Source organism: Meles meles, chromosome 1 (assembly GCF_922984935.1).
Source record: "Meles meles chromosome 1, mMelMel3.1 paternal haplotype, whole genome shotgun sequence".
In the NCBI taxonomy this organism is placed as follows: Eukaryota; Metazoa; Chordata; class Mammalia; order Carnivora; family Mustelidae; genus Meles; species Meles meles.
Genome location: NC_060066.1, coordinates 38281849 through 38301599, shown reverse-complemented (window position 1 = coordinate 38301599; position 19751 = coordinate 38281849). Strand labels below are relative to the sequence as shown.

Here is a 19751-nt window from a genome sequence, read left to right as displayed (position 1 = left end):
GAGATCAAAAGCTTCCAGGACAAACAAAAACTGAAAGAATTTGCAAACACCAAACCAGCTCTCCAGGAAATATTGAAAGGGGTCCTCTAAGCAAAGAGAGAGCCTAAAAGTAGTAGATCAGAAAGGTACAGAGACAATATACAGGAACAGTCACCTTACAGGCTAATAATGTCACTAAATTCATATCTCTCAATAGTTACCCTGAATGTTAATGGGCTAAATGCCCCAATCAAAAGACACAGGGTATCAGAATGGATAAAAAAACAAAACCCATCAGTATGTTGCCTACAAGAAACTCATTTTAGACGCGAAGACACCTCCAGATTGAAAGTGAGGGGGTGGAAAACAATTTACCATGCTAATGGGCATCAGAAGAAAGCTGGGGTGGCAATCCTTATATCAGATCAATTAGATTTTAAGCCAAAGACTATAATAAGAGATGAGGAAGGACACTATATCCTACTCAAAGGGTCTGTCCAACAAGAAGATCTAACAATTTTAAATATCTATGCCCCTAACGTGGGAGCAGCCAACTATATCAACCAATTAATAACAAAATCAAAGAAACACATCAATAATACTACAATAATAGTAGGGGACTTGAACACTCCCCTCACTGAAATGGACAGATCATCCAAGCAAAAGATCAACAAGGAAATAAAGGCCTTAAATGACACACTGGACCAGATGGACATCACAGATATATTCAGAACATTTCATCCCAAAGCAACAGAATACACATTCTTCTCTAGTGCACATGGAACCTTCTCCAGAATAGATCACATCCTGGGTCACAAATCAGGTCTCAACCGGTATCAAAAGATTAGGATCATTCCCTGCATATTTTCAGACCACAATGCTCTGAAGCTAGAACTCAATCACAAGAGGAAAGCTGGAAAGAACCCAAATACATAGAGACTAAACAGCATCCTTCTAAAGAATGAATGGGTCAACCAGGAAATTAAAGAAGAATTGAAAAAATTCAAGGAAACAAATGATAATGAAAACAGAACAGGTCAAAATCTGTGGGACACAGCAAAGGCAGTCCTGAGAGGAAAATATATAGCGGTACAAGCCTTTCTCAAGAAACAAGAAAGGTCTCAAGTACACAACCTAACCCTACGCGTAAAGGAGCTGGAGAAAGAACAAGAAAGAAACCCTAAACCCAGCAGGAGAAGAGAAATCATAAAGATCAGAGCAATCAATGAAATAGAAACCAAAAAAACAATAGAAAAAATCAATGAAACTAGGAGCTGGTTCTTTGAAAGAATCAATAAGATTGATAAACCCCTGGCCAGACTCATCAAAAAGAAAAGAGAAAGGACCCAAATCAATAAAATCATGAATGAAAGAGGAGAGATCACAACTAACACCAAAGAAATACAGACAATTATAAGAACATACTATGAGCAACTCTACGCCAACAAATTGGACAATCTGGAAGAAATGGATGCATTCCTAGAGACATATAAACTACCACAACTGAACCAGGAAGAAATAGAAAACCTGAACAGGCCCATAACCAGTAAGGAGATTGAAACAGTCATCAAAAATCTCCAAACAAACAAAAGCCCAGGGCCAGACGGCTTCCCAGGGGAATTCTACCAAACATTTAAAGAAGAACTCATTCCTATTCTCCTGAAACTGTTCCAAAAAATAGAAATGGAAGGAAAACTTCCAAACTCATTTTATGAGGCCAGCATCACTTTGATCCCAAAACCAGACAAGGATCCCACCAAAAAAGAGAACTACAGACCAATATCCTTGATGAACACAGACGCAAAAATTCTCGCCAAAATACTAGCCAATAGGATTCAACAGTACATTAAAAGGATTATTCACCACGATCAAGTGGGATTTATTCCAGGGCTGCAGGGTTGGTTCAACATCCGCAAATCAATCAATGTGATAGAACGCATTAATAAAAGAAAGAACAAGAACCATATGATACTCTCAATAGATGCTGAAAAAGCATTTGACAAAGTACAGCATCCCTTCCTGATCAAAACTCTTCAAAGTGTAGGGATAGAGGGCACATACCTCAATATTATCAAAGCCATCTATGAAAAACCCACCGCAAATATCATTCTCAATGGAGAAAAACTGAAAGCTTTTCCGCTAAGGTCAGGAACACGGCAGGGATGTCCATTATCACCACTGCTATTTAACATAGTACTAGAAGTCCTAGCCTCAGCAATCAGACAACAAAAAGAAATTAAAGGCATCCAAATTGGTAAAGAAGAAGTCAAACTATCACTCTTCGCAGATGATATGATACTATATGTGGAAAACCCAAAAGACTCCACTCCAAAACTGCTAGAACTTGTACAGGAATTCAGTAAAGTGTCAGGATATAAAATCAATGCACAGAAATCAGTTGCATTTCTGTACACCAACAACAAGACTGAAGAAAGAGAAATTAAGGAGTCAATCCCATTTACAATTGTACCCAAAACTATAAGATACCTAGGAATAAACCTAACCAAAGAGACTAAGAATCTATACACAGAAAATTATAAAGTACTCATGAAAGAAATTGAGGAAGACACAAAAAAATGGAAAAATGTTCCATGCTCCTGGATTGGAAGAATAAATATTGTGAAAATGTCTATGCTACCTAAAGCAATCTACACATTTAATGCAATCCCTATCAAAATACCATCCATTTTTTTCAAAGAAATGGAACAAATAATCCTAAAATTTATATGGAACCAGAAAAGACCTCGAATAGCCAAAGGAATATTGAAGAACAAAGCCAAAGTTGGTGGCATCACAATTCCGGACTTCAAGCTCTATTACAAAGCTGTCATCATCAAGACAGCATGGTACTGGCACAAAAACAGACACATAGATCAGTGGAACAGAGTAGAGAGCCCAGAAATCGACCCTCAACTCTATGGTCAACTAATCTTCGACAAAGCAGGAAAGAATGTCCAATGGAAAAAAGACAGCCTCTTCAATAAATGGTGCTGGGAAAATTGGACAGCCACATGCAGAAAAATGAAATTGGACCACTTCCTTACACCACACACGAAAATAGACTCCAAATGGATGAAGGACCTCAATGTGAGAAAGGAATCCATCAAAATCCTTGAGGAGAATGCAGGCAGCAACCTCTTTGACCTCAGCCGTAGCAACATCTTCCTAAGAACAATGGCAAAGGCAAGGGAAGCAAGGGCAAAAATGAACTATTGGGATTTCATCAAGATCAAAAGCTTTTGCACAGCAAAGGAAACAGTTAACAAAACCAAAAGACAACTGACAGAATGGGAGAAGATATTTGCAAACGACATATCAGATAAAGGGCTAGTATCCAAAATCTATAAGGAACTTAGCAAACTCAACACCCAAAGAACAAACAATCCAATCAAGAAATGGGCAGAGGACATGAACAGACATTTCTGCAAAGAAGACATCCAGATGGCCAACAGACACATGAAAAAGTGCTCCACGTCACTCGGCATCAGGGAAATACAAATCAAAACCACAATGAGATACCACCTCACACCAGTCAGAATGGCTAAAATTAACAAGTCAGGAAATGACAGATGCTGGGAAGGATGCGGAGAAAGGGGAACCCTCCTCCACTGTTGGTGGGAATGCAAGCTGGTGCAACCACTCTGGAAAACAGCATGGAGGTTCCTCAAAATGTTGAAAATAGAACTACCCTATGACCCAGCAATTGCACTACTGGGTATTTACCCTAAAGATACAAACATAGTGATCCGAAGGGGCACGTGTACCCGAATGTTTATAGCAGCAATGTCTACAATAGCCAGACTATGGAAAGAACCTAGATGTCCATCAACAGATGAATGGATAAAGAAGATGTGGTATATATACACAATGGAATACTATGCAGCCATCAAAAGAAATGAAATCTTGCTATTTGCGATGACGTGGATGGAACTAGAGGGTATCATGCTTAGTGAAATAAGTCAATCGGAGAAAGACAACTATCATATGATCTCCCTGATATGAGGACATGGAGAAGCAACATGGGGGGGTAGGGGGATAGGAGAAGAATAAATGAAACAAGATGGGATTGGGAGGGAGACAAACCATAAATGACTCTTAATCTCACAAAACAAACTGGGGGTTGCTGGGGGGAGGTGGGATTGGGAGAGGGGGAGCGGGCTATGGACATTGGGGAGGGGAGGCGAAGCATAAGAGACTATGGACTCTGAAAAACAACCTGAGGGTTTTGAAGGGTCAGGGTGGGAGGTTGGGGCAACCTGAGGGTTTTGAAGGGTCAGGGGTGGGAGGTTGGGGGAACAGGTGGTGGGTAATGGGGAGGGCACGTTTTGCATGGAGCACTGGGTGTTGTGCAAAAAGAATGAATAGTGTTACTCTGAAAAAATAAATAAAATGGGGAAAAAAAATAGACAGTGACAGTACCAAATGTTGGGGAGAATGTGAAGAAACTACGTCACTCATCATTGCTGTTGGGAAATACAGCCACTTCTGAAAACACTTTGTCAGTTTCTTTAACAACTAAACCTGTAACCAGCTGTAACTACTAACTACTAAAACTATAACTATTGCCTATAACTAATAACCTAGCAACTGTACTCGTGGGCATTTATCCCAGAAAAATGAAAACTTAGGTTCACACAAAAATCAATACCTAATTTGTTTTTCTCATGTGAAAATCCAAGCCAGTATTGCTCTAGTGGATTATGGTAAATGTTCCTTGTGGTGTCTTTAGACCCAGAATTCTTTCTGTCTTATTATTCTACCATTCTTTGAGATATATCTCATCTATTTGGTGAGTGTTGGTCCACTATTGCAATATCTAATTTGAATCAAAAGGAAATGTGGGGCAAGAGAAAATGGTAGTTATTGTGCTTTCATTTAATAATATGGCTCAGTCATCCTATTTACCAGAACTTAGTAACAAGTCCCTATACCTAGCAGCAGGGATACTGGAAAGTGTGGTAGTCTCTGAGAGCCTCAGTACCAGCCTTATGTTCAGAGGGTTTTATTGCTAAAAGAAAGGTTATAATTAGTCTTTTTGACAGTGGAATGATTCCCTACACACATATATACAAACACACGTATATATAACATGAATTTTTATCTTAAGAAGTTTATTGTCTCAAGAATGTGACACGTACATATCTATATATCTACATATCTGTATATGTATCTATGTGTCTATATATCTATATAAACTATATACATACATATCTATATGTATATAAACTGTGTATATACATATATATGTATATATACTGCTATTAGCTCACTTTAGTTTAATATACAGATAGTTCTCACTTTCCGTGGTAATTAGGAACCATAAAAATGTGCCAGCTGAAATCATGGAAGGTGGTCATAATCAGTGGGACAAAATTGAAATTGTTTCACACTTTCAGATATTTTTGTCAAAACGCTAAAAGCTCTCTATTGGTATGAATGTATATAGAAATGAAGAAAATACTAAAGGGAATAGTAAAGTAAGAGTTTTAGTTAAAAAAAAACAAAACAAACTTAACAGCATTTTTAAGATTTTTAAAATTTATTTGATAGACAGAGATCACAAGTAGGCAGAGAGGCAGGCAGAGAGAGAGGAGGAAGCAGGCTCCCTGCTGAGCAGAGAACCTGATGCGGGGCTCGATCTCAGGACCCTGGGATCATGATCTGAGCTGAAGGCAGAGGCTTTAACCCACTGAGCCACCCAGATGCCCCTTATAAGTATTTTAAATGGTGCTTGTCTCCTTGTCCAATAACTTACAAGATAGAGGACTGTCTTTCCAACACTTGGGCAGATTGTTATATTTCTAAGTTTGGATCAGATTCCCATACATTTTCAGTATCATAAAAAACACTGAGATTTCCTTTAATGGGAAGTATTTTGTTTATATCACTTCCTCTGGGACTTCTTCGAACATCTTCATTCTTTTTATCATAGCCACTTTCCTCATCAACATTAGTCTGTCTTCAGTAATTCCCTTAGCTGCATGTCAGGAGTCTCTCTAAGGGTAAAATGTTGCTATTATGATAGTCAGCTGTTTCTTCTGTAACTCCTTGTATGTTATCAGTCTTTGTTTCTTTGCTGCACTTTCCTTTTTGATTGCTGGTTCTTTTCTATTTACCCATTTTTGTGAGATGTCACATGGGTTTATCACTGGTAAGCAAGGAGGCACCACAACTGAATGCTTTGCTGTCTGTGCACGAGTTAGCTAACAAATAGGAGATACCAGTAACCCAACCTGACGGACTTTGAAAGAAGTGACGGGATGGGTCACTGATCATGATACATATCTGATGTTGTTATGATTTGTGGGTTGAAGAACTTGCAGTAAGGTTTGTACTTTCCGCACTTTTACAGTGGTAACTGATATTTGAACTTTTTTGGGGAACTGGCATTTTTTCACTAAAACAGGATAACTAAAACTGATATATGCCAGAACTGTGCAAAGTGAGAGCTGCTTCTGCATACATGTTTGCATGTAAATGAGTACATATGTATTACATCTGAAGTACTTAGTTTTCCATGTTTAAAAAGCTATTTATTGAGGTTTAGTATACATATTGATTGGAAAGCACGAAATCTAAGGGCACAGTTCTGTGAATTTTGCAAACTTAACCACATCTATGTAATTGTTTAAGAAATGGAACCTTGGCAGCACTCCAGAAGTCCCCCTTTGTGCTCTCTTGTCTTTACTCCTCTGATCCTGAGAGTACCTTCTCTCCCTACTTCTATCTTCTTGGATTTAGTTTTTGCTTAGCTTATAATTCATATAATTGGAATCACACAACATGTATGTTCTCTCTCTGGCTTTACCTTGTTTATTTTATTATTATGTAGTGTTTCATTGTGTGAATATACCACCAATTATCCATTTTACTGTTGAGTATTTAGTTTCTAGGTTTTGGTTAACGATGGCAGTGATGCCACAGACATTCTGGTACATTCCTTTTGGTAAACATGTGTACTCCTTTCTGTTGGGCATGTATAAGTGGAATCACTCAGGTAAAAGGACTGCATATGTTCACTTTTTGTAGGTATTTCCAAACTGTTTTCCCAAGTGGTTGAACCACTTTACATACTTTTTTTTCTTTTTTCTTTTTATTTGACAGAGATCACAAGTAGGCAGTGAGGCAGGCAGAGAGAAAGGGGGAAGCAGGCTCCCTGCTGAGCATACAGCCCAATGTGGGGCTCGATCCCAGGACCCTGGGATCATGACCTGAGCTGAAGGCAGAGGCTTTAACCCACTGAGCCACCCAAACGCCCCGTACCACTTTATAATCTTCTCAGTGGTTTGGAGAGTTTTAATTGCCAGGGCTGGGCAAAGTATGACTTACTGCCTCTTTATGCAGCACATGAATTGATAGTGGGTTTTGTGTTTTAAATAGTTAGGAAAACACAAAAGAATCATATTTTATGACCCATGAAAATTATATGAAATTTAATTTTCACTTTCTACAGTTAAAGTTTTATTGGGACATAATCATGTTCACAGAGTTCGGTATTATCTGTGGCTGCTTTTGTGCTACAGTGGAAGAGTTGAGTAGTTGTGACAGACTATATGGCCCACAAAAAGTAAAATAGTTTCTAAATGGCTCTTTATGTACAAGGTTTGCTGATGTTTGGTTTGCATGCTTGCCAACACTTAGTATTAGTCTTTTTCATTTTAACCATTCTAGTGGGTCAGTAATGTTGTCATGTGACTTTATTTGCACTTATCTAATGCCTAATGATGTTATCTAGCTTTCCAAAGGATTTTTGGCAATTTAGAAATACTGTCCTTTGCTTGTTCAAGGCTTTGTAGCCCATTTTTCTATTCAGTTGTTTATTATTGGTTTTTAAAAGGTTTTACATTAAAAAATTTTTAGTATGCTGTTGGTCCTTTGTTTTGATATCTGTATCCATCTATCTATGGCAAATATGTTTGTTGCTTACTTTTGCATTATCTTAATGGTGTTTTTATCAACAGAAGCTGTTATTCTTTTAACAAAAGAGATTAAGAATTTTTAAAAAATATTTAAAAGTAATTTAAAACCAAATATGTAAATTTTTATATAGTAAAGATATTTATATTGTACAGTAACTTTTATGAGTATAACTTATATTTGTTAAAGGTAACACATTATTTTGCAGTTGCTTCATTGTTGAAAAGAGAAAGATAATTTGTCCTTAAAATTTGGGGGCCAATTAATTCACTTATTTAAAAATAATTTTTTATTAAATTTTCGTTATTTCATTTTAGATATTAAGGATGAAAATGAAACAATACTGAATCCTGAAGAAGTGGCATCTTTGGAGGAATATATTCCTACTCGACATACAAGTGTTACTCTCCTCAAATGTACCTTCACTATTTTCATGGCTGAATTCAACTTATTGGACCATTTGCTACCTGTCATTATGGGAGAAAAGGTATATTTTGCAGTTCACTACTTTTTTTTCTCATATTTGCATATTTGCAAGTCCTATGATACTGTAAGAGGAAGGTGATAGAGTAAAAGAATATGTCCTTACATAATCATCCATGATGATGTTAAAACAATGTAACTATGATTGTTAATTCTGATGTGTGTGTGTATGTGTGTCTACATATGTATTATATATAAATAACCTTAAGCTAAGGCTATATCAAGAAATGGTGAAGAGAGCATGGGCCTAGAAGTCAGTCCATATACAAACTATGACACTTTGCTTTGTATCTCTAAACCTGTTTCTGAAAAACAAAACAACATTTGTCAAGTGGGCTGACACATTGAACTGGTAAAGAAGCAGCAAGCCTAGATGGATTCAGGTAGTTTATTACTTACATTGTAAACATAAAAGCAAATCATTAATCGTGTCAGCTTGCTGTGTCCCTTTCAGGACAGTCTTGAAACCAGAAGTACAAAGTGACCTGCAGCACACACATGCAGCATACCATTAAGCAGAATACACTTTGTCAAGGATTTAATTCCATGTTTCGTCTAAGCAGTTATAGAGATTATAGCTGTACATTGAGAATAGAAGTGGAAACCCCATATGTCACCTGAATGTGGGATGCTGATGAGAAAATGTCTCATAGCAGTTTCCCTCAAAAGAAGAAGGTGAGACGTGGTCTTTTAGAAGCTCTGCAAGTCCTCCTATCTTGACGTGTTGTGAGAGTCACGGGTTGTTCTCCCAAGGCGTAGGTCGGCTGTGGCTGCATCTTGCTTTGTGTCTGCATGGATTTGTGTTAGATTGTGAGGTTGTTATTTCCCTTACAGTAGCTAGCTCTTGGAATTATTTTTAGTATTAGATGAGATAATGCACATAAGCCATTTGCACATATTAGGAACACAGTAATTTCTACTTTATTGTTAATGAGGACTTATTAGATGCTTCACTTGATTAGGCCATTGCTTTCTGAGTTTGCCATATACATAATAAAGTATTTGTTATCTTTAGTTTCTTTTGATTATATTTCTTTTTATATCTATATAATGATGATTATAGAAATAAAAATGTCCTAACTTTAAATAAGAACTTGTGGAAGTGTGACAGGGAACTGACTGTGATACGATAGTTTCATGTTGTGTATTTGCTCCATGTTGTCCACTTGTAATTGCTGTGTTGCTGGGTAAAGCGATCATCTTGGGAAAATTTCAGTGGAGAAAAAGGATGTCAGTATTAGACATTAACTTCAAAGCAGCTATGAGTAATGAGTTCAAGAAAGAGACAAAAAAATGGAAGGTTTCAGAAGAGCCCTCGATCTATTAAAAAACAAACAAACAACCAAATCACATTCTGGAACTGAAAACTATAATACAAATCAGAAATAAAAAGATGGAAAACAATTTAAATGCAAATCACAGAAAATAGAGTGTAGCTTTTTTAATACCAGAAAGTGTGAGCGTAAGGCAAGAAATATTAGAAATAGCTATTTTATAATAATGAGTGTTAACTCCATGAATGGAACAACATAGATAGTTCTTACAGGTAGCATGTTGAATTAAAGCAGGCAGTCAGGAGCATGTACTGTATGATTCCATAACGTTCACGAACAGGCAAAACTAGTCTGTGGTGATTGCAGTGTGAATATTGGCTGCCTCTGGAGAGAGTCAACCGATCTATCGCCTGAGAAGGGATGTATTGTAGAGTGCCTGAAATGCGTGGTGGTTACAGATGTAAAATTTTATTGAGCTCTCCACTTAAGATTTGTGTGCTTTACCATATGTTATACCTTAATAATCGAAAATAAAGTCGTTTAAAGGAGCTTTAGTAAGTAGTGGTTTAAAATGATTAATAAAAGGTTAAAAAAGCATGTTCTAGCAAGTATGTTCAACTTAGTCAATTTTAGGCCCAGTGTTTCTCAGTAATGGCACTTTTGACTTTTTGGACTTGGAAAGTATTGTGTAGCATTTACTATCTTTAGCCAGTCTTTACTCTGCTAAGTGCTAGTACTGCTCCCCAGTCGTTGTGACAATGGAAGACAGAACAGTGAAACCTCTCTCCCACAGATTTTCATGTACGTCTAAGGTCATACTGTTTCTCGTTGAGAATGACAGTATGGCATTTTAAGGGAGTAAGTTAGTTTTAGAACCAGCAGGGGTTATTTGCTAATCAGGGTTCATACTGTGGACATCTTGATACCTACTTGCATTTATTTGGAAGCTTAGAAAGGTTTTGTAACACTGAAAGTACCAAGCCTAACTTGAGATTCTTAGGATTTTATGAGGCTTTAACATATGTATTGTTAGATACGATATATATTGTAGATACAATATGGATCAGAAGTTATTCCTCCTTGCAGGTTTTGCTTCTTGTGTCTGTGAAACTATCTGGAGTAGTCCTCTTAGTCCCTTCATCATCTAAATGTGAATAAAGGACAAGAAGACAAATGGCGGTGGCTCTGGGATATCTAGGTCAATATTTGGGAATGGTTGAGCTTAAGAAAATACCATTCAGTGTACTGAGGGGCACATAGTGAACTATCCCAGTTGGTTGAAAAATAAAAAGTTTAACCAAATGGGTAGTAAAAATTTTACAGTAAATATGCATTTTTTTGAAATCTAGGACATACTTAAAATATATATAGAAGACATTTGTATTTGGTTATGGTGAGAGAGTCCCATAGAAAATCATCATTTCTAGATTGATTTGATAACATTGCAAAATGTGCCAGTCTGAGGCTTGTGTGGGGGCATTGCACGTTAGTCACTGTTTTCCTGAGTTATAAAATTTAAATAAAAATTATAAAATATAAATTTATTATTTTCCAGAACTCAAGTAACTTCCTGAATACTACAAACTTCCAGTCTCTTCGGCCTTTGCCATCCATTCAGATATTAGTGGATAAAATTAATCTGGAACATTCTGTGCCAATGTATGCTGAACAGTTGGTGCATGTGGTCAGCAGCCTTACTCAGCCTTCTGATAATCTGCTTCATTATTGCTATGCACACTGCTATCTTAAGGTAGGAAAAGTGAATTTTCTTGTTTATTAGTATGTTTGGCTTTGGGAAAATTAAGTATCTTTTTTCTTAGATTTGTAACTTCATGGAATTAGTACCCCCATAAGATTAGATTTAAATGGTACATAATGGATATATTCATTATTCAACATAATTAAATGAAAGTGTACCTATTTTAAAGTTACTCAATTATTTGGGATTAGCTTGATGTTTATACGTGTATATGTTTATAATACACCTACAGGTTTATAATGTTAATTATGGTTTTTGAAGATTTAAAAAAATATATTTCAGAAGTGAGGGGAAGGGACAGAGGGAGAGACTCTTCACACTGACTCCCTGCTGAGAGTGGAGCCCAATGCAGGCTCAGTCTCATGATCCATGAAATCATTACTTGGGCTGAAACCAAGAGCTGGTCACTCAGAGGACTGAGCTACCCAAGCACTCTGTTTTTGAAAATTTTATCTGTCATCAGTGATAATTATAAGTAGTGTGAAGGAACACTTAGTATATAAGAATGTTTTAAAGACTCATGATTTCTTTGAAGGGAACATTTTTGTGAGACAATGCTTTATAAAGAAGGTTGAACACTTTTTTTTGGTTGTGGTTTCTTTCCTCTTAACTAACTTCATGTTAATTTCTGGAAACAAAGAGAGAATGCTTAATGAGTTAAATTGGGTTATATAGCATTGATTATTGTAGGCTTTACTAAGCTCTTTCTTGTTTTCTTGGTAAATAACACACCCCGGGGTGCCTGGGTGGCTCAGTTGATTAAGCATCATACTCTCAATTTCCTCTCAGGTCATGATCTCAGGGTTATGAGATCCAGCTCTGCATTGGGCTCTGCACTGAGCATGGAATCTGCTTAAGATTTTCTTTCTTCCTCTCTGTGCCCTTCTCTGTGCCCCCCTTCTCTGCCCCTGTTGTGCATGCACAGGTGCACTCTCAAAAAACAACAATAAAAATATCCCATTGTAGGTATATAAAGATAAACTCAAATGTTGAGTAATAAGTGTTTTTGCAAAGCAAACACAGAAGTATAGTCAAAGTGGAGATAGCATATATCTAACCAAATTCTTTTATAGATTAAAGAAAACTTTACAAACATATTCAAGAATAAGAACTAAAAATACACTAAATTCATGTAAAGGACTCCAAAATTAGAGGAATCCAAAAGTAGATTTTACTGGTTCATGCTTCATTGTTCTATGTTTCAAAGTTCTTAAATACTTGCATATTTGTAGAACAAAAGGAAACCAATGTAAATATAAGTTTTACACCACCTGTAGTTTTAAGATGGTGAAATTTGTTTTCAAACCATGTAGTGTAGAAGAACATGTTTTCCCAGAAGTCCGTGCAAAGCCCATTTTTAAGAGGATGGAGGAAACTCCACTTCCTTGGTGAGAGAATGACACCGGAAAGTATAATTCATTAGGCCATTATTAAAATTATCTACCACAGTATTGTATGTCATATGGAGAGTAGCAGAAAGTAATTTTGAAAGCTAGATGTGTAGGTAATATTTTATATTTGTGTCTTTTAATTCACTCCCATAATTATTACACTGAGATGTATTCTTTTTAATAATAGTATGACTTGAATATCAGATTATAATGTTGAGAATATTTGCCTTGTTATTGAAACAGGACTAATTTTAGGCAGTTCACTAATCTTTCCAAGGTATTCTACTTAGGTAGGATTCATCAATTTGGTAAATATTAGATTCTTTATATATTGCAGACACTCAGCATTGAAGATGAATAAGGCATATCCTGTCCTTAAGGAGAATGGTCACCAAAGCCATGGGTCACCAATCCAATATGATTGTACTCCATACTGAGATAAAAGTTACTGGGATAGTTGTTTACTACTATTGTTACCATGTTAAAAGCTCACTTAAATTTCCAGGGTAATGTAGGTGGCTTAGTCAGTTGAGTGTCTGACTCTTGATTTTTGGCTCAGGTCATGATCTTAGGGTTGTGAGATTGAACCTCTTATCCAGATCTGTGCTCAGCTTGGAGTCTGCTTGGGATTCTCTCTCTCTTTTCCCCTCTGTCTCTCCCCCAGCTCATGCTCTTGGTCTTTCTCTCAAATAATAAATAAAGTCTTGAAAAAACATTTTCAGGGTAATGTAAAAGTTAGTTACAGTGTAATCCAGATAACGTTGTGTTTTGGGAAAAGGTCTTTTGCTTTTTTTTTTTTTTTTAAAGATTTTTATTTATTTATTTGACAGACAGAGATCACAAGTAGGCAGAGAGAGGAGGAAGCAGGCTCCCTGCTGAGCAGAGAGCTCAATTCAGGGCTGGATCCCAGGAGCCTGGGATCGTGACCTGAGCCAAAGGCAGAGGCTTTAACCCACTGAGCCACCCAGGCACCCCAGGTCTTTTGCTTTTATGCATACTACTGTCTAGTTGTCTTTTGTATTTTGATTAATTTGAGTAGAACTATGTTTAATGGATAAGCCAAATGTTCTAGGAGATTTGGTGTTGGGCAGAGCAGGAATATTATATGTAGAAAAACTTGTCATTGGTATTAAGAATATTGAGTATTGGGGCGCCTGGGTGGCTCAGTGGGTTAAAGCCTCTGCCTTCGGCTCAGGTCATGATCCCAGGGTCCTGGGTCCTGGGATCGAGCCCCGCATCGAGATCTCTGCTCAGCAGGGAGCCTGCTTCCTCCTCTCTCTCTCTCTCTCTGCCTGCCTCTCTGCCTACTTGTGATCTCTGTCTGTCAAATAAATAAATAAAATCTTTAAAAAAAAAAAAAGAATATTGAGTATTTTAGGGCACTTGGGAGACTCAGATATTTAAGTAGCTGCCTATGGCTCAGGTCAGAGCCCGGGGTCCTGGGTTTGAGCCCTGAGTCAGGCTCTCCGCTTAGTGGGGAGCCTGCTTCTCCCTCTCCCTGCCCATCCCCATGCTCTCTCACGTAGGTGCTCTCTCTCTCTCTCAAATAAATAAAATCTCGAAAAAGAGAATATTGAATATTTTAAAAAGTAAAGCCTTGCGCCTTGAATATATCATTGTATTTTTGAGGCTTCTTTAGTGGCTTGGTTTTTTTTTTTTTTTTTTAAAGAATTTTTATTTTAGAGAGCTCATGGGTAGCGGGAGGGTCAGAAGGAGAGGAGAGAGAAGCAGACTCTCTGCTGAGCTTGGAGCCTGCCTCAGGGAGTGGTGGGAGGAGGTGGTGGGTGAGGAGGAGGGGCTTGATTCCAAGACCTGAGAGATAATGACCTGAGCTGAAATCAAGAGTTAAATGCTCAACTGACTGAGCCACTAAGGCACCCCTGGCCTGGTACTTTTTTTTTTTTTTTTTTTGGTCAGAGAGAGTACGTATATAAGCAGGGGGAGCAGCAGGCAGAGGGAGAAGCAGACTCCCCGATGAGTAGGGAGACTAATGCAGTGCTCAATCCCTGGGCCTTGGGATCATGACCCGAGCCGAAGGCAGATACTTAACCAAGTGAGCTACCCAGGCGTCCCTGGCTTGGTACATTTTTAAATGTTTAGGATTTGGTAGAGAGTTTTAGTTTATATTTGTACTATTTGGAACTGACTCAAAATACTGATTTGTCATAAAGTTTATAGCAGTTCATGTTACTTGGCATAATTACCCTGACTTTTGAGGAGGTTTACCAAGATTAATTTTCCCATTATGGTGTTAAAATATTATAGTAGAGGATTTAAATGTGTATTTCATGTCTGTAACATTTTAGACCTTAAGTAATTTTCAGTTAAATACTGAAACAAAAGCTCAAGTTTTAATTTTATATACCTAAATTCGACTGTATTGACCATATAATAAAATGGTATGTAGCACCTATTTTGTGTAATGAAATTTATTAATTGGGAGAGTTGGCATGGATGTGTGAAGAAAACCCACAGGTGGAACTTTCATATGTCTTACCAAATCTTCTTTAACTGGTAAAGCCATCCTTTGAATATATATGGCATCATGTAGCTAAGTCATTGCAAAACATCTGATGTTTGAAACATGAATAAGCTCATGGAAGCACCCTATAAGCTGTAGAATAATTCATGAATTTAAGGCCTTTTTACTCACAAGGATCAGCTACGGCATATGCTTCAGAGTGATCATGAAGATTATAGTAGTATCAAAATCCTTTGGATTTCTTAGATTTGGTAATTTTCAACCTCAAGAAAATAGTTCTCTCCGGGATTTGGAGAAATGGTGCTTTCATATGTGGCCGGTGGGTGTATAAATTGGTATCATTTTGGACAGTACTTTTGCAGGACCTAACATAGTTGAAAACAAATTTACCTTATACCCATCTCTTCCAGTTTTCAGTGTATATCCTATAACAGGGGTCAATAAACTTTTCTTTAAAGGGTCAGAGAGTAAATATTTTAAGCATTGTGGACCAGGAGGCAAAATTTAGGTTGTAGTATAGGTACTTAGATAATAAGAGAATAAATTTCCACAAATTTTGAGTTGATAAAATAAAAAATGTAATAGTCTTTTCTTGTAATTCAGTTTTACTAATAAGAAGAATGGGATTCTTTTTCTTGAGATAACCTTTCACCTCATTGCGGTTCCTGCTTAGTGTTTCCTATCACCAAACAGATTATAAATGTTCATATGTAAAAATTATTCTTAGCTTGTAGGCAATACAAAAATAGGCATTGGGTGAAATTTGACTTGTGGTTTGCTGGCCTCTGCTCCAGAGAAAATTTTACCTATGGAGATAAATACAACTAGAGATCTGTATGTGCTCACATTGTTAGCTTTCTACAATGTAATTTTTGGTGGGAATACCGGAAAGCATAATGAGATATATAACATATATCTCATTATGCTTTATATATATACATATATCTATATCTGTATATATCTCATTATATATATATATATATATACATATATAATGTTATTTATGTGAATAAAACAAAATGCTAAAGATTGTTCACAGATATAAAAGGGTCTATGAAGGTAGATACAACCCAAATTCTTGAAAGTAGGTTTAGGTGGTTTAGGGGTGGTATGGGGACCAGGGGAACTAGTATGAGTGTCATGGTGAAAGTAGACTTTAGATATGTTTTGAGGTTTTCTTTTTTTAAATAATGACTGTTGATACAATTTACATACCATAAATTCACCTTTTTAAAAGAATAGAAATTAGTAATATTTAGTGTTTTCACAATTAATGCAACTGTCACTTCTATCTAATTTCAGAACATTTTCATCAATCCCCAAAGAAACCCTCTGCCTATTAGCATTCACTCACAATTTAAACTCCTCTCCTCCTACCCCTTATAACCACCAACCTACTTTCTGTTTCTATGTATTTGCCTATTCTGGACATTTCATGTAAATGAAATCATATAACATATGATCCTTCGTGACTGATTTCTTTCACTTAGCATAATGTTTTCAAGGTTCATTCATATCATAGCGTGTATCAGGATTTTATTCCTTTTTTATGGCTGAATAATATTCCATTACATGAATATACTGTATTTTGTTTATCCATTTATCTGTTGATGGAGATTTGTGTTTCAAAATGGCCATTTTGGGGCATCTGGGTAGTTCAGTTGGTTGAGTATCTGACTGTTGATTTCGGCTCAAATAATGATCTCAGGGTCACAGGATCAAGCCATGCCTCAGCTCCTTGCTCAGCCAGGAGTTTGCTTGGGATTCTCTCTCTCCTTCTTCTCCCTGCTGCTAGCATGCACGCATGCTCGTGTGCACTTTGTTTCTCAAAGAAATAAATTTTTAAAAATGGGCATTTTTGGCTATTAATAATGTAGTTACAAACATTCATGTATGTTTTTTGAGTGATAGCAAGTTTTCATTTCTTTTGGGAATATACCTGGGGGTGGAGTTGTGTGGTCAAATGGTAACTCTATTTTTAACATTTTGGGAACTACCGAAGTTTTTCCCAAAGGGATTGTTAAATTGTTTTCCTGTCCTAATACCATAGAATTTTTTATTTCTTCACATCTTCATTACATTTATTACTGCCTGTCTTTTTGATTTTAGTCATCTCAGTGGTTATAAAGTGGCAACAAAAAAACCCAATCTAGTTTCTCAGTTAAATTGTTAGTGGAAGAAGAGAAAATGTTTAATTTCTCTTCATAAGAGAAGTACATACTTATCAATTTCACTCCAGAGTTTCTTTTTGTTTTAGTGGATACATGAACAGAAACTAGATTTAGAGGGTTTAAAGAATGAGTAGACAATGAAAAAAAAAATGTAGCATCCTCCAGGCTTCTTTCAAGATACTTGCTTATTGAAACTGAGAAATGGAATCTTGCTGTTGGTTAGAGGAGTGGTGGTGTTGAGAAAATTTGTTTTTTCTTTAAGAATAAGTGGAGAATCACACATACTTTTTTGGAGAGGGGAAGGAGAAAATGGAGGAAGCAAGGCAGAGTGAAATTATGAGCTAATAGATGAGCTAAATCAAATGAAGCATCATATTACTGTTCCAGCAATATGGAATTTTGAAGAAATCCTTTATCCTTTTTGGACTTCATTTTTCCCATTTTTCATTTCCTATGTGAAATGAAGTGATTTACTTAATCTCTAAGCAATTTTAGCTCTGAAGTTCTAATTTTTAATCTGCTAAATTTTATTCCACGTTTTTCTTCTTGAAGGCTTTTCCTTCCCAAAATGTTCATTATTCTGAATGCAGAACTCTCATTATAATCATTCTTTACTTAGTTTTTGGATGTTCCAGTGTATTACTGTATGTGAATTAACTACTCTTTTTAATACTTTTACTTTTTTTATTTTTATAAAATATGTTTGATATAAAAATTACCATTGCAACAATTTTTCGGTATATAGTTCAAAGAGAGTAACTACATTCATAATTGTGTAACTGTCCTTACCATCCATCTCCAGAATCTTCTCATCAACCCAAACTGAATCTCTGTTAAAGAATAATTCCCTTCTCTCCACTGTCCCTGGGTAACCACTGTTCTTCACTCTGTCTCTATGAATTTGGTTACTTTAAGTATCTCAGATTAGTGGAATCACACAGTATATATCCATTTCACTGTTGTATTTTATTAGGATACTGTCTGTAAGATTCATCCATGTCATAGTGTACTGTAAAACTTGCTTATAATTCGAGTCTGAATAATACTACATTCTGTGTATATACCACATTTTTTGTTAATCCACTCTTTTATTGATGAACACTTGGGTTGTACCCACATTTTGGGTAATACATATAATGGTAGTATAAACATTGTATGCAAAATACATGTTAATTTCACTGACATTTTCTGTATATAGCTTGAAATGAAATGCTGAATAATAATTGTAACTTTATTTTTTAAAACACAGTATATAATTATTTGCATAGTAGCTATACTAGTTTATATATATGTTTTTTCATCACTTAAATTTTTAAAAAACTTTTGATTTAAATTCCATCTAGTTACCATACCATGTAATATTAGTTTCAGGTGTACAATAGAGTGATTCAGCACTTCATACAATACCCAGTGCTCATTACAGCAAGTGCACTTCTTAATCCGTATCACCTATTTTGTTTCACCCATTCCCTCATCCATCTTCCCTCTGATAACATCAGTTTGCTCTCTATGGTTAAGAGTCTGTTTCTTGGTTTGCCTTTTTTTTTTCCTTTGGTCATTTGTCTTGTTTCTTAAATTCCACATATGAATGAAATCATATAGTGTTTCTTTCTCTGACTGACTGATTTTACTTAGCATAGTACCCTCTAGGTCCATCCATGTTGTTGCAGATGGCAAGAGTTCATTTTTTAATGGGTGAGTAATATTCCATTGTATGTGTGTGTATACCACATCTTTAGCCATTCATCAGTGGATGGACGTTGGGCTATTTCCATAATTTGGCTATTGCTGGTAATGCTGCTATTTAACATCAAGGTGCATGTGTACCTTTGAATTCGTATTATTGTATTCTTTGGGTGAATACATAGTCTTGCAATTGCTGAATTGTAGCATAGTTCTATTTTCAACTTTTTGAGGAACCTTCATACTGTCTTCCACAGTGGCTGCACCAGGTTCCATTCCCACCAATAGTGCACAAGAGTTCCCCTTCCTCCATATCCTTACCAGCACCTGTTGTTTTTTTGTGTTGTTGATTTTAGCCATTCTGACAGGTATGGGGTGGTATCTCATTGTAGTTTTGATTTGTATTTCCCTGATGATGAGTGATGTTGACTGTCTTTTCAGGTGTCTATTGGCCATCTGTGTATCTTCTAGTGAAAAATGTATATACGTCTTCTGTCCATTTTTAAATTGGATTATTCATTTTTTGGGTGTTGAGTTGTATAAGTTTTTTTTTTATATATTTTGGATACTAACCCTTAATTGGATATGTCATTGGAAAATATGTTCTCCCAT

At 36.3% G+C, this 19751-nt stretch overlaps 1 protein-coding gene across 4 annotated transcripts in view; it reads left to right on the top strand.

Moving 5' to 3' along the window:
* The window catches only part of VPS13B (vacuolar protein sorting 13 homolog B), an 811037-nt gene that overhangs the window by 115560 nt on the left and 675726 nt on the right, over nucleotides 1–19751 (top strand). For all 4 annotated transcript variants that reach the window (XM_045996973.1, XM_045996994.1, XM_045997018.1 and 1 more), the window contains exons 14-15: nucleotides 8214–8383; nucleotides 11209–11403. In XM_045996973.1, the coding sequence (XP_045852929.1) occupies nucleotides 8214–8383; nucleotides 11209–11403 (365 nt within the window). The remainder of the gene's footprint in view (nucleotides 1–8213; nucleotides 8384–11208; nucleotides 11404–19751) is intronic.